At 36.9% G+C, this 16,295-nt stretch overlaps 1 protein-coding gene across 1 annotated transcript; it reads left to right on the top strand.

Moving 5' to 3' along the window:
* Positions 1-1,317: 1,317 nt before the first annotated feature.
* LOC134793492 (netrin receptor unc-5-like) lies at positions 1,318-16,009 on the top strand. The gene is made up of 10 exons (XM_063765073.1): positions 1,318-1,782; positions 2,592-3,044; positions 9,268-9,446; positions 10,558-10,636; positions 11,628-11,798; positions 12,782-12,934; positions 13,024-13,158; positions 13,603-13,726; positions 14,080-14,195; positions 15,398-16,009. Exons 1-10 carry the CDS (start codon positions 1,707-1,709, stop codon positions 15,556-15,558), a joined length of 1,647 nt encoding a protein of 548 aa, XP_063621143.1. The 5' UTR covers positions 1,318-1,706; the 3' UTR covers positions 15,559-16,009.
* Positions 16,010-16,295: the final 286 nt, after the last annotated feature.

Raw genomic sequence — 16,295 nt, forward strand, 5'->3', positions numbered from 1 at the left:
AATTATATTACAATTTACAAAATATGTAAACTTGTCAGTACAATTATGTGTTTAATAAAGTACATTTCCATACAAAATTGTAAACAATCACCTGTAAGGTGAAAATGTTTATTAAACAGAATTATGTAAAATTGTAGCTACAATTATACAATTTTGTAAATTTTCCGCTAATACTAATTTGTAACTTATAATTTTTATTAAACAGAAACTTGTAAATTGTAACCTGTTAGGGGGCCGATTTTTGAAATTCGACCGATCGATTTCGTGTATTTTGTTCAATAATATCTCCACTACTAGGCATTTAAATTTTACTAATAGAATTGAAAACGAGTGGTCAATGCCACGAGATTCCCAATTTCTATCGCTCGTATTTCAAAAATTAGCATTTCGCCGTTTTCCACCGATTTTCGAGTGACGAAATCGAGCGATCGAAATTGAAAAATCGGCCCCCAGGTACAATCTACAATTTACAATTCGTAATGTTTATTAAACAGGGCCCAGGCTGTAACTCGAGAACCGTGATAGCTAGACAGTTTCACAGATGATCTATTTCTGTTGCCGCTATAACAACAAATACTAAAAACAAAATAAAATAAATATTTAAGTGGGGCTCCCATACAACAAACGTGATTTTTTTGTCGTTTTTTTTGTGTAATGGTACGGAACCCTTCGTGCGCGAGTCCGATTCGCACTTGGCCGGTTTTTAAACTACAATCAGAGTTTGTTAAAGTGATCTCTTGTTTATTTTAATAGTATTTTGCATACGAGCGCCATCTCTTGGGGGGTTGTAGCGACAAGAACTGCACAGATTAGGCTACATTTATGCGTTAGGTGACGAGATTTTTTTCCTAGTAAGTACCGAACAGATCTACTGCCATCTACCTACTGGTTATAGAAATAACTCTCTGTTAAACAGACTTACCTCCGAAAATGATCCTAATAGCGACATCTACCTGAAAGCATCAAAACTAAGTTCAGTTATCTTGTGACACATGAAGGGAGAGAAGTTCTCAGAGAACAGAGAGAAAGCTTACCATGCTTTTACAACGCAGCGACAGATGGCGCTAGTGGTTCGAAAATTCAAATGCAAACCAATATTTCGATTGTAGCGGGGTTCGTTTGCGAAGTAAAAATTAAAACAAAGTATTTTTGGTATTTATTGACCTTATTAATGCACCAGATTCATGTGGTGGTAGTGTTGATATCTTGTTATGATACTCAATTACGTTCTCACGGTTAAATTGCTTTGAACGAAACAAAGAAAAGTCTACACCACCAATGAATCTTCATAATTTATAATTAAATTGATAGATGAATCTTCATAATTTATAATTAAATTGATAGATAACATCAGCAAACCTGCAGGCGCAGGCTGCAGAGGCGGTTAAAAGTTTAATAACATACTTACGCAGGTTGATCGTAAGGCGTTCGATGTATATTTAGTAAGCCAGAAGCTCCCGCAGAGAGAACACGCGTCCCTTACCCCCATGTAACCGAACACGTGCTTTTACGAAAAAAAAAGAATAGACAAAATAATGACAAGAAGCCTCGAAAAATGTACAATAAATTAAAAAATTATCAAGATAAAACCAAATGACGTGCATCCAATTTTAAAAGTGGAATAAAATTGAAGAGTTTTGTAAATGAAGTGCGCTGTTTAATTTTTATTTTTTTATTTTTGTGGTAGTTACTGTGAAGTGTTAGTAATGTGTTTAGAAAGATATGTTGTGTGTTTCCTATTATTATTTATTGTGATGTCCGTTGGAAAGGAAAAAAATGGAGGTAATTTTTTATGATGAGAGACTAGTAAAGTTGGTCTAAGCTGACTTTGAACCGACTTTAATACAACGAAGTGTAGGGGTGGCATTATAAACGTCGTTTTTTTTAAATATAAATTTCACATTTATGATGACATACTCACACTTTGTCATTCCAAATGCAATGCCGAGTTAGCTTGCCTGCATGACTTTAGTAACCTAGGTAACTCGGTAATTACGAATATAATTTGGTAATATATTTTCATGTACGAGCGACCCGCCCCGGCTTCGCACGGATTACACAAAACCGTAACAAATTAATCAAATTATGCACTTAAATCACTCAATAATCACTGCATTGATAGGTAAAACCCCATGAATATCCGTTTTGTAGTTTTTGAGTTTATCGCTGACATACACACCTACACATAAAGAGACAGACGCGGCGGAGACTTTGTTTTATAAGGTGTATATAATATAATATATCGGTAAACATCGCCAGTAAAATATTATGCTGAATAGAAAATCCCATTTGCTTAAATTCCTTCTTTCAGTCACAAATCCCCCCTTTCATCCCCCAAATGATGGAATTTATGGCAACGGGAACCCGGTGCCATCACTCCCTAAATCATACTTTATATTTCCTGTCGGAAACAAGAAAACGTCTCAATGAATTATTATGCATTGCGTTATCGTTTCGAGGTAAACAAGGAAAGTTATAAAAATATGATTATGGTGTTTTTTGCACTTGGTGTTAGGAATCTTAATGAAATACCTCGAATCAAAGCGAAATAATTGTCTCGAAATAGTCAATCATGTGAAATGTTGTTTCAGACATTCAACCTACAACAGAAAAGGAAACTCGACCAGAATATATACACCCAGATGGCCTTTTAACCTTTGACCCGTACCTATCAGACATAAAACCAGAAGCCGAGGACGATGACTACATACCATTGCCTGAAAACGACGAAACAATAGACGGTCTACCCATATTTTTAATAGAACCGAAAAACGCTTATGTCATGAGAACAAAACCAGCCAGTCTCCTATGTAGAGCCGCTAATGCTTTGGAAGTATTTTTCAAATGCAATGACGCTAGAAGTAACAAAGCAGTGCAGTTTGAACACGTCGATCCTCAGAACGGTGTGAGGGTAGTTGAATCTGAGTTGAATGTGACGAAAAATGAGATTGACGATTACTATGGTGGCAAATTCGGATGCGAATGCCTTGCTTGGAATAGTAAAGGAAGAATTAGAAGTCAGGCGGTGTTCATTGAATATGCATGTGAGTGTTCTTGTTTTATCATTATGTTGTATACACCGCATGAGGTATCGTTTAAGTTAAAAAGATTAAAAAACAATTTATATTAAGTTAAGTATCCTTAAAACATGCACGTGACTGATAGTATACATTTCGTCCTAATTAGTTCACTAATTTAGTATTGCCTCTAAGATAAGTAAAGGCATTTTAATAGTAGCTTAGATTTATTGCTCTGTTGATAGATAGTTTTTAAATCTAGTTCGAAACTAAAATGCAAGCACCTACCAGTTAAATCCATTAAAGTAATAAACTTTATTAATCGACAAATTCTCTAACCAAGCAGTAAAATTTATAGCTGCTACCTTTCGTTACGCTCAAATTTTGGGCCATTCTAAATTTCCTTGCAGATGAATAATTATGTAAATTTTGTCATTAGGGCCGGGATTTAATATCCATGTTTATATGCATCAACCAATCAAAATATTGCGGAGTGAATTTTAATGTGCCTCGCACTCGATTTTGGGTCTTCAGGCAAAATCGAATTAAAAAGGTGCCGGAGAATTCAAGCCAGGATTTTTACTAATCGATTATAATTTCAAGCTTTTACGGTACCTACCTGCGTGGTGTAAGGACCAATTAACGTTAGCAGTTCAAATATGAATGTTATGTTATGATATTTAAAGTTTGCAATAAAAATAAATTTAAATAACTTTTATTTAAAATGTAGTTTTTGTTTTGTATTTGGATTGTAATATGGATTTAGTGAAGTAGAAATATTTAAGTATAAATTTCATTAAAACGAGCTTGTGGTACCTACTTAAACCACTACCACCACTTGAACGTGCCTGCGTAGGTTCTTCTTTACTGTACTATATATAAAAATATTTAACGACAGACAGAGAATAGAACATTTTGGAACACTTTATATTTTTGGCACAGAACCCTAAAAATTAGGGTAAAATACATTCAGATTTCCTGACAGTAAAATTTTCTGAAACCATAACCAACAGAAACGCCAACGTTTCAATGACAATACCTGGAAAATAAAAGGTATTGTAAACAATGAGTATTGTCTAGGCAACGGGTTTGTGGGAAAGGAAATTATTCCGTGAATAGGTACAATAGAAACTATGGTCTCAGTAACGATGAAGGTAACATAACATTAGACACCTAAGAAAGTACTAAACTATAATACCCAAGCAACTGAAGGTCCATTGGTTAGTACGCACAGTAAGATTTGTCAGTTTGAATAGCAGAAGTTTGCCGACATCCCGAAACAAGTTTGTCTCCCTCGTCGTAATCCTAAAACTTTTCCGGATCTAAAGCTAAGAAACTCAGACATCAGCCTATGAATTTCTTCCACGAGTCTCATTTTTGTTGAATTGAGAGAGCTAGCAGATATAGTGCGACATAAAATATGTAGTATAAATTAAATAAAATGGAACTAAAATTAATTTACGTCCAAAATAAAAAAATGACAGTCAAGTACGTAGGAAGTAGCGCCCTCAATAATTTTCTACAGTTTCTTGTCGGACTATAGCGGTGCCAATATCTTATTTTATTATATCTTGTTCTATTGTTTTATAAAAAAGGTAGGTAAATACAGATACACCCAGCTGCAAAAGTACATGTCCACTTTATGAATGAAGTCCACAGACCTATATCGAGTAGACGGAAAAAGTGTATGTACCTCGCGTGCCGAAAAGACGATTATAAATCGTCTTTGCTCGCTGCGATGCTCAGTCTGCTCTCGACCGCTTTCCGTGTGTGACGTTCGGATGTGATAACAAAATGGCCCCTTGCTCGATAATAAACTGTTCAAACACCACCAAAAATGTAGGAGCTATTAATCAAGACATTTCCTTTCATCGGTAAGTACTATTTGCCCTAAAGTATCTGTTATTATTTAAAAAACAATTTATTTTGATGCTCAGTATTAATTTCATATAAACAGTAGCAGGCAACTCTGTGTCTAATGCTACTTTTCCATTGCGGCTTTAATTTGACGCGTCAGACTTGGCAAGCATTGAAAACTAGCAACGAAAATAAAACAATTCAAACTTGTCGAGACGCGTTCAAGGTTGATTTCTCATTCGTCTGTCAAAAGTAAGATATAGTGTTGTACCCTACGATTTTCAATGCCGAAATCTTAATCGATTAAAATCGATTTTGGTATATCCATCCCAATGGAAGGTCTCGAGAGTGACCCCAATTCCTAAGATAAGCAAGTCCTCCGATATCACAAACTTCAGACCCATTGCTGTATTGTCCGTGTTTGGAAAAGTGTTTGAGACCATTCTTAACCACTGCTTACTTAATCAGATAAATCGTAAATTAGTTGATTGTCAACATGGATTTCGCGCTTCACGATCCACTACAACCAACCACTTCTGCTTCTTTGATAGCGTTTTGCGTTGGATGGATACTGTACGACAAGTTGATGTTGTTTATTTCGACTTTAAAAAAGCTTTCGACTTAGTTGACAACGATACTCTCCTATGCAAACTGTCAGCCTTAGGTTTCACCCCTCAACATCTTGTTTTCTTCTCTGACTACCTCAGAAATCGTACACAATATGTCCAATTAAAACTCTTACAAATCTGAAAGATATTACACTCGTTTCGGGGTTAGTCAAGGTAGCACTCTGGGGCCTACTCTTTTCTTAATCATGGTCAATGATCTGCCAAATAATATATCAGGCGTGGAATCACTATTTTATGCAGATGATCTTAAGATAATTCAACCGGTCGTAAATGCATCTGACTGTACGGTTCTGCAACAAACAATCAACATGGTTGACAGCTGGAGTAAAACAAACCGCTTGTACCTAAATGAATCTAAGTGCAAAGTAATAAGTTTTAGCCGTTCTGTAGATCCTATTCTCCAGGCATATACTCTTACTAACACTCCCCTTGACCGAGTAACAGAAATAAGGGATCTAGGATTAACACTCGATACTAAGCTAAACATGCACTCTCACATTATAAATATCTGCAAAAGTGCCTACAAAATTTTAGGATTCATTATTAGAACGACCTCAGAATTTCGTGACCCAAAAATCGCTATAATCCTTTATAAAGCTTATGTTCGCAGCAAGCTTGAGTACAGTTCCATCGCATGGGACCCTCGGGAAGCAAAGTATAACACCATGATCGAGCGCGTCCAACGTAAATTTGCTAGACATCTTTACAAAAGGTATTACGGATACTACCCATACTTATTTCCGTCATCCTTTGTCCTGGGAATGGTAGGGTTAGAGTCTCTCGAGCTAAGGCGTAAGCAAACGCTTGCCTTACACTACTGTCTACTACTAAGAAATCTTATTGACAACCCATCCGTTCTAGAGCGTATGCGTATTTATACACCTAACAACTACATAGCTGCAGTAGGGCGAAGCGCACGTAGAGCCAGAAACCTATTCGCATATCCAAATGTTCGCACCTATCACGGTTCGAACGCACCCACGTACCGAGCAATAGAATTACTAAATAAGTTCTTAGCTACAGTCCAAACCGCAGACATATTCGCAGACAAGTGGCCGAATTTACAACATAATATCAGGATGTTTTTAAACTCAACCTATGTAAATTAGTATAGTATCAGGATTTACAAAGTAGTTTTTTTTTAACTCTACGAGTACCTATGTAGATTAGTATAGTTTCAGACCTTTTTTAATCTAAGTATACATATGTAAAGTTAAATAAAGACCCTAGAGATAGTTATGACTATGTATCTTAATACTCTTAAGTATAAGTGTTTTGGCATATCTAGAGCTGTAAACTTATACTTGTATTGATGATAACACATTTATTACGTTAAATAATACAATTTTAAGCTTATTTCAATACAGTTGTGTGGTAGCAAGAAGAGAAATCTAATCTTCAAGGATGGGTATTCCACAGCCGTCTTCGGATCCAAATCTTTCTATCCTTCTTCTCGTTCCTCTAATTCTATTTATTTAAAGAATAAAGTATAAAATGAAATCTGTACTTTTATCTTTTATAGATACGACACGCTTCTCTCTCTTTCTTTTTGCATAGTTTTCTATTTGTTGTTATTTTCTAAGTGCACTTAGTTTCGAATCTTTTTTTATTTTTTCATGACGTATTCGGCTAGCTCTTCTTTTGGCTTCTAAAATTTCTTCCCTGGTTTTATTTCGCGATTTTTATGTTTCCATAGCCTACAACAACATATATACTTAGTGAGATATATCCAAAAAATTGAAAATTGTCTAAATTTTATACCTATACATGTACATATAAAAAAGTATTAGATACTTACAATCTTTTTTTAGAATAAGTAATAAGTTTTATTTTAAAAATTCAATTCAAATATTATTTAGGAATCTAATGATTCCGTTAAATATCATTCGTCTGTTTTTATCATTCGTCTGTCTGTATCATTCGTCTGTCTTTATCATTCGTCCGTCAGAAAATCGATGACATTCACGTTAATCGATTTATGATTTTTAGCGAGCGGGAGCGCAGATATAAAATCCATGAGTACGAGCAAGACAGTTGAATCGTAGCGGGGCAGAGGGGCATCGGTGTCTTAGATCGGTTAGGACTTCCCATCACTAAATTGCGGCTGTGACGTCACAGTAGGTGGTAAAAAGTCGGCACGCTTGGTTTCGATATAAATCGACAAACTCTTTCCTTCTATCTCGATTATTGTTCTGTGATGAAGTCCATCCATATTGTATCCATTAAATTTTGCATCTCGCTGTACATATTTTTATTACTGCAAATACTATTCAGGGCGACAGCCTATTGCAATGAAGTTCATTAAAAAACCGCTAACTGGAGAAATATGTAGGATAAACATTTCATCACAACCGCCTCAATAGAGACAAAGTTAAATATACACTAAACCGTCAACACCCTCAACATAACTTGCGGCACAAGTCAAGCGCGACGCCTCCCATCTAGTCGCACTGTCACCCGACTCCCGTCATCGGAGTCATCACTGTCACACTATGACGCGCTGACAGTACGACGAAACAGTTTATTAACCAACGGTCTGAAGTGACGTGTTTGAATTACTGTCTGCGACGTTTTGCGTATATTGGAAATGAGATTGGTTTCCTGATTTTCGGAGTGCTTTTAATTACTGAAAGAGAAAAAATATATGAAGAAGACAGATATCAATAATTTTATCGTATGTCGTAGGTATAGCTAGTAAGGCAGCAGTTAGTTCCTCATACATGATTTAAGCGTATTAAAAAATGTGGTAACTACGGAGAGTTTATTCTGATTCTGATAATATCGAGTTTAAAAGGCTCATGATCATGACCCCTTGATGACAGTTTTAAAAAACATGTTTCTAAGAAACTTTTAGGATTAATACCTACCTATTATTTATACGTAGGTATATTATTAGTAATGTACGACATTAAATTTAATTTTTCTCTTCATGGCACTTGGATACCGCAAACTCTCCGCTACCCATCTATTTTGATTCCAGTGAGCTTAGCACAAAAAAGCTTCAAAACCCAGTGCAACTTAAAATAAGTGACACTCTCAATTCTGGAATAGTTTCATTTATAACATCCCTCAAGGCACGAGGGGTGAGCACCATTACTGGGAGGAAGCATTTCCGCTCGTTAACTTGAGCACTTTGCTGTTTGATACAATGCTCACTAGCCCTTATTCTGGGGTGCAAATCGTTAATGGGTTATGGTCGAGAATAATCGGAAATATTAAAGAGACTGTGCGAGACAGAAAAACAAGGATAAGAAATCTAATGTGGCTTTTATGGAGACCCCTGTTTGCGAGATAATCTTGTTTGTTTCGAATATGCAGATAACAATATTAAGAAAGCATTTTGTATTTGTAAGTTCCTTTTAGCAATAACTTGACACAATTAAGGCATTTAATTAAAAGATGAATCAATCTTTATCGATTCATTTGTTGAAGAGTTATCTACGATAGCGCAGAAATCAAACATCTGAACAAAGACCTAAATTTCATAACTAACATGTATCTTGCCAGTGAGGGTTGTAAAAACAAAAGCAAAGCGTATCGGAGAAACTTGTGATACAATCCGTATAACATAATATCTCATACGATGTTTCTTGTCCCCCTAAAGATATATTATCAAGAAGCAGTTTGTCCAACTTCCCCAATCAAAATACTACTCAATACGTTGCGTAGGGGGTTAACAATACAAACAGGGATGCAATCGATAAAGTAAACAAAGCAAACTTTGTTGTCTTACGACGTGATACTTACTGATTGTGTGTCTGCAGACATCAAGAGACAGTTTGTCCAGCATCCCCAATCAGCGACCATCGAGGCGGGCCACAGCGTGACGCTGCGTTGCGTACCACCGCAAGCGGCGCCGCCGGTGGAACTCAAGTGGACAAGGAACGGAGTGCTGCTGGACGTTAAGGAGAATATGCTACAGCTAACAAATATTGGGTTACAGGTGCGTACAGCAAATTTTGGGGAATCTATCTGAAATATTTGTAAACAGAAACCGCATACTAAAATCTTACAAACTGCTTGTCAATAATTTGGTTTCTTGCCGTTTTAACGTAAATTATCATACTGGGGGCCGATTTTTGAATTTCGATCACTCGAAAATCGGTGGAAAACGGTGAATTGCTAATTTTTGAAATACGAGCGATCGAAATTTGGAATCTAGTGGTATTGACCACTCGATTTCAATTCTATTAGTAGAATTTAAACGCCTGGTAGTGGAGATATCATTTAACGAAATACACGAAATCGAGTGGTCGAATTTCAAAAATCGGCCTCCTGGATGTATTCATAGCCGGATAAATTACCCTTGTTAATTAATTCTCATATATCATAGATATACGAGTATGCAACTAAACAAAACTAAAAGTCCTTAGCAAAGCAAACTAAAAGTCCTTAGCTCAAATAGTCCGTATTTCATTTTATTTTGTTTGAAGAGTAAAACCCTTGTATTTAATTTCCTCAGCTAAATGTTATGAAACAAATATATTACAAGTACGCCGCCCGTCAACACTCTACAGAAAAATACTTTTAATGACATTTATGCCAAATAAGGGCACTCAGACACATCTGTCTGCAACCGTCGGGGGTCACCTGTTACATTTTTAGTCCAAACCCCACCCGGTGCCTAGCCCCTTTTTGTCCCGAAACATGCCTTTCTTCAAATAGTAACCTGATGTACCCGTTTCGTTAATTTATGTACCCCTGTTCAGTCACCGTGGGCAATCAGTGAGGCCTGTCGATCCACCTGAACGACTGCTGGCGTATGATTGTGTGGCTTAATCTGTATAAATGGAAATTAAAGCTGATCTAGTTGATTAAGAATAATTAAACGAAAGCCTTTAGTTTAAACGCCTAAAAAGGCCTACTGATTAACTGTCCGCCGGACGGTATCGGCATGTCAGTTAGAACAAAATTTTGACAGTTCCGAACAACTGACAGACCGATACCGTCCGGCGGACTGTTAATTAGTGGGCCCCTTAAAACCCCATGTTAATGGTTGTTGAGATATGTTGAAAATCACGGAAGGATAAATTATTATATTTGAAAATGTACAGGATATGGCCAACTATACATGCGTTGCTGAGAACATTGCCGGCCGCCGGGAGTCTGATGTTGCTGTCATATCAGTATATGGTAAGTTATTTACAAGACATATATGTTTACTAAAGTATTTGAACAAATTAAATTATTTCAGAAAAATATTTTGGTCACTTTTTTTTAGTATATGACATTTATTTCAGTTTACATATATGTTTGTCGACTACATCTTTCAACTTGTTATTACTTCTTTTTCAATGCGTTATACAATTGTTTCTATTTTTATTTTATTTCATCCTTGCACGAGGTGAAGTCATCACGAATCACGGTATCTGGTAGACATGATCTATTAATGTTTGTAGGTGATACCTACGAAAATACGTCAGCATACGAAAATGTTTCGAGAAAGTTTGAGGTAGGTTCCTATTAAGACAACTACGCAACAGTAGTTACCTACTTACTTACAGCTTAAAAGGATATTGCGTTTACTGTACCGAGCATCTCACTAAAGGTTTCTTCCTTATTACACCGTATCCTGTCACGCAAAATTTCTACCGTTTGTGAAATTAAGGTCCATGACTACACATGAACCTACGTACAATAGGTAATTGCACGATGGTTCATGTTTGTAATCCTTTACAATACAATACAATACAATACCATTTATTTCTCTCATATAAGCTTACAGTAAGTTTTCCAATTCGCTTACACGGTAATATAGAAGATATGACACATTAACAAATTATAAATTCAAAGAAGTAAAACTCAATTACAGTGAAAACAAAACAAATAGAAATATAGAGCAGATAGAAAAACAAATACAAAAAAGCGGCATAACAAAGGTAAAAATTTAATAGCTGATTTAGGTTTTGCGTTTCTTTGATTTAAAATAATTTATTATGTCGGGTTGTAGTGTGCAATGTACAATGCAAATACCTATTGCTTTTTTTTAAGTACTTATAAGATTACATACTTTCCGATCGCAACGATAAGTGCAAAGCATAAATTTAATAGAAAGCTTTCCTCTGTAATAGGTAAAGCTAGTGTTGCGAGTTCGGTACGAGCTACAATTGTTTTTTGAAATTAGTGAATGGCGGTTGGTCGGACTGGTCGCCCTGGCTTCCGTGCCGCTGCGGCACCGCTACCAGCGGCCGCCGCCGCACCAGGACCTGCACCGAGCCTGCTCCAGCCAATGGTGGGGCGCCCTGTAGAGGTCAACAGTCCCAGAATGATGAGGACTGCCTGAGCTGTCAAAATGGTAAGATCAGAATGCCATTAACCTAAAAGTTGTCAGAGAAATGATAATTTGCGTGACTGTTAATGTTACAAAAAAATATGACTTAAGAAAAATAACGTGAATAACAATGCGTCAACTTTACCTACTCTTAGGATCGGTTGCACCAAACCGTCTGTCACCGTTAAAGCGTTCGCAAAATTGTATTGTAAAGGAAGTTTCATACTACACTGCTGATTGAGATTAATCAATCCGTTAAATGTGGTTGGTGCAACTGGCACTAAGGGCCAGTTGCACCAACCATGGTGCAACCGACCCTAAATCTAGTTAATTAGATGTATTTGTCAATTTTTGATAACATTAAAGACAAATTTTAAAGGTAAGGAAAATGAGTAATAAGTACTTTTAATTAATAATGTTTGTAAAATGTTACTGGAAAAACTTGAGTTCAAAACGCATTTTCCATTAAATCGAAGTGGCTATTACCATACGTATGCACTAGAGTGCAGGAAGTAACAGCTTTCATTAAGGAATCAGGTCCCTATTAAAGCGGCACGTTGAGTCTTTTATAATAATTAGATTATTCAAGTTCTAAACGGATGCATTTAATGGCTGTGACAAACTACAGGTTCGCTACTTGATTTGTACTGGCTTCAAATGTTCTGTGATCATATGACACACACTATTATCAACCGGACGTTTGCCTTTTTGTTTTTAAATGAATAAAGGGTCTCACCAGATATATCGACGCGGAATCGGCAAAAGCCGATAGGAAAAAGCTTTATGTCTGCGCAATAAGAGCGAATAAATCGTAGTTCGGTTCGGCTCGCATCGGCCGACGCCTGCCGACGAGTCGGTTTTTACTAACGGTTTTTGCCAATTCCGCGTCGATATATCTGGGGAGACCCTAATTACTCAAGGAATTGCAAATTATTGCTGATAAACCTATAATAACCTTCTGAACCTTTAAATTGGAGGTCCGATCCTAAACCAAAATGGTTTTACAGGAGCTTGGTCTGCCTGGGGTGGCTGGTCGTCTTGCAGTGAGGACTGCATGAGGGTTCGGCGGCGGCAGTGCATCAGTGGACTTGTCTCGTCTTGTTCGGGCACGAGTCTGCAGCACGCCGCCTGTGTTGATGGACTGTGTTCTACTGGGATGAGTTAGTAACATGTTTCATTTGCAACTTAATAAATTGTGCCCGAGAGTTTTAATTAAAATGCTTAAAAAATACATGTACTTATTTAACAGGGCTAAGTAAGAACAACCTCTCCCTCTACATCGGTATTGGCATGACTGTTGTCATTTTGGTAGTGGCGGCGGCCATCTTCTACGTTTGGTGTAGATACAGAAACTCAAGGCCAGGCTACATTGCTGCGAGATCAGGTAAGAAAAAAACATTGATGATAGCTACTTAATTGAATATCAAAAACTACGAAACAAGTCCACGTAAAACTAACGGACTGTTATAAAAAGTTCAAAATTTCCGGGAAAGGTCTATTGACTATTGATTCCTAACACAATGAATATTACATTTATCTGATACTAGCGACCCGCCCGGGTTCGCACGGGTTAAGAAATTATACATCTAAACCTTCCTCAAGAACCACTCTATTGATCGGTGAAAACCGCATGAAAATCCGTTCAGCAGTTTTTGAGTTTATCTCGAACATACAAACTCACAAACAGACAGACGCGGCGGGGGACTTTGTTTTATAAGGAGTACCTATTTATAAACAAAATGTCGTGCCACTAAAGATATTTTCTTCTGAGCACACAATTTGCCTTGTTTCGAAATATTTTGCACATTAGCATAAATGTTCGGTACAGGTATCCCAAAGACGTATCCCACCCGGGACAAAGCTGTCTCCGGGCCAGATGTGACCAGGTCCTGCAACGAGTACTGGATGCAGGGCCCTGACAACCATTACGATATGCCGCATGTGCGAGACAGGTACCTAATTTAGTATTGATTTCTGATTGTATCCACATTAATTTATGTTATGTGTCATTTTGCAATGATACAGTCGTAAAATTTTAACGAGAATAAAATAGAAATTTGACACCTGGGTCTTCAAATGTTCCACCTAAAACTATAGTAGAGAATTCAACTGAAATGAAATTGGGGCTAACTAGGTTTTCCACCATGCCATTCTTAGATTTTAGCTTATGTCTTGTTATACATTTCTGATTGAAACGTGACCCTTTAACAAATTTTGATAGGCAATATGTCCTTCCCTTTATTTATCATGTAAAACAAATTGCCGGTTACCGATCTTCGTTTATCAATATTGGTCCCTTCGCTAGCTACTCGTCGCCCTTCGGCAACCGGACCCGGCAACCCTCGTCGGCCGGAAGCAACCACTACGAGATGAAACCCTACAGCCCTTCCGGCGACTCTGCGTCTAGTTGCTACACTAACTGTAAGTATACTTACTGACTTGCACCATCGCACGAATGCGTGGTTAAGCGCTTAAATCGTAAACCCAGTGTCAAATTGTATTGGTAACCATGGTAACTCCAGGTTTAACCGGTAAACCCCGGGTTAGTGAATGGTACAAGTGGCCCTTACTGAAGAATTTGTGTCAATGTAGATAACTTACATGAGATTGAGGCAGTCTGCAATGTTGTAGTAAAAAAAAACTTAAATTTTTTTTTACAGATTAATGTCATTGTCTATGAAGCATGTCGTTAAAAATTTAATTCTATTGTAATATCGAGTGGCGGACACTTTTCACCTCGAAATAGCCACTCCAAAAATAAAAACAAACGAGTTCAGTGATGTTCACCCCTTTGGGTAACGTGACACTGATAGATCTAATGTGACGTGCCGGGGTGAGGTGTCATATACCCCATTACCCCGGGGTAATAAAAGTGTTACACGCAGCTACGCGAGTAGGTATTTTATTTTTAGCCAGTCAGGTTCGATTTTGAGTCGATATTGGCTTAGAGAAATGAATTTATTGATAAAGACGAGATAAAAATTACAAAGTAAAAAAAAATAGTTTCTTTATGAGGTGTTGCATTTACATAACAACATTAAAACAGTGTCCATTATTTATTCGTTCACGTTATCCCGTTCGAGGCGTACGAGTAGATCTTATGACCTTAAAGTACTAATTTATGCACCTGTTTTACACCAAGAGTAATGAAAGCGTGACACTTTATATGCATTTTTCGAAACAAAGTGTCTTCTTTGCTCTTAGGTGTAGATTGTACGTGTATATTAAAGTGTGTACAAGCGTGTAGATAATACCTATAATTATATTGTGTGTATTGTTTGGGTAACATTCCATTTCTAACCGCAGCTGCATTACTGTCAATTTTATTATGGAAGTTGACAATGACAGCGACGTGTTCAGTACCGGTAGTGCAGCTGCGGTTAGAAATGGAATGTTACCATTTGCTTTTATAATTTATCACAGCCTAAAATAACTTCATCAACTATATAAATCACTTGTTAGGCGCTGTACTACTAACTTATACTTATAAAAGCGAAATTGTTTATCGGTAAACCTGTCTGTTTTTAAAGTAAGCTACATTTCGTGTACCTTGTTATTTATTGTTTTTATTTTAAAATAAAGTATGTATTGTTATGTATATTACATAAAATCAATTGCTGCAGCCAGAACAATGACGTCACGCTCCAGCGAGTGCTCCTCCCAGCTCGCGGAGTTGGTGACGTCATCGCCCAGCTCCGCGAAAGTCGACGTCGCCGTCACGCTACCGGCAGTACCTCTGGACTCCAGTTACAGGGAGAAGATATGCCTTACTGTTGTCAAATAGACTGTTGTTACGTAGTATCAGGGTAAAATATAATATAATTAATATAACAGCTGTATTTGGTTCGATCTCGCCAAAGCCTGCTTGGATAGCAGTCGGCCGTAAATAAATACCTATTGCTAATTATTTCATTGGCCTCTAACCCTTCACGTGTCGTCCGGTGAATCGACAAAGGCGCTCAAACCGACTATGTTTAAAAATAAAGACATGTTATCGTCTCACTTACAGGCACCAACGTCCTGATTGGATACTCAGAATGTAAGACCGTCTGTCAACAAACTAAACATTTGGTTAGCTCGGCAAATTGTTACAGCTATTAAGTACGTTACGATACAATTAGCGTCGGTATTAGTTAAATATGTATTGTGCTTCTTCTTTTCTATTGTAATAAAGTGTATGTTACAGGATTGTCATAAATACGTAAAAGGCCTATGTTGATTCAGTTTTTTTATTAAGTATAAACTTTGCGTTTTTAGTATAACGACGTTAAAAAAATATCTGCTTATTTTCAGCACTAAAATATGAACTTTATATTCATAACAAGCCAATAATGATAATTTTTACTAGACAGACAAGCTATTACATTTCTGACTAGTTAATCACCAGCCATTAGTTATTTATAAAATAATAGGAAACATTATACCTATGTAATTACTACACTAATAACTCAACACAATGACGGCGCGTCCAGCAATTTGCCATTTTCGTTATTTGGGGTCAAGAGAGAGTAACAGCCCTTT

This window comes from Cydia splendana, chromosome 9, assembly GCF_910591565.1.
Source record: "Cydia splendana chromosome 9, ilCydSple1.2, whole genome shotgun sequence".
NCBI classification, from domain to species: domain Eukaryota; kingdom Metazoa; phylum Arthropoda; class Insecta; order Lepidoptera; family Tortricidae; genus Cydia; species Cydia splendana.

Bases quoted from the DNA above. Each gene is read 5' to 3' on its own strand.
- LOC134793492 (XM_063765073.1), top strand. From the start codon at position 1,707: ATGTGTTTAGAAAGATATGTTGTGTGTTTCCTATTATTATTTATTGTG. The intron at 11,799-12,781 runs GTAAGATCAGAA...ATGGTTTTACAG, and splicing joins CTGCCTGAGCTGTCAAAATG to GAGCTTGGTCTGCCTGGGGT. The intron at 13,727-14,079 runs GTACCTAATTTA...TCCCTTCGCTAG, and splicing joins ATGCCGCATGTGCGAGACAG to CTACTCGTCGCCCTTCGGCA.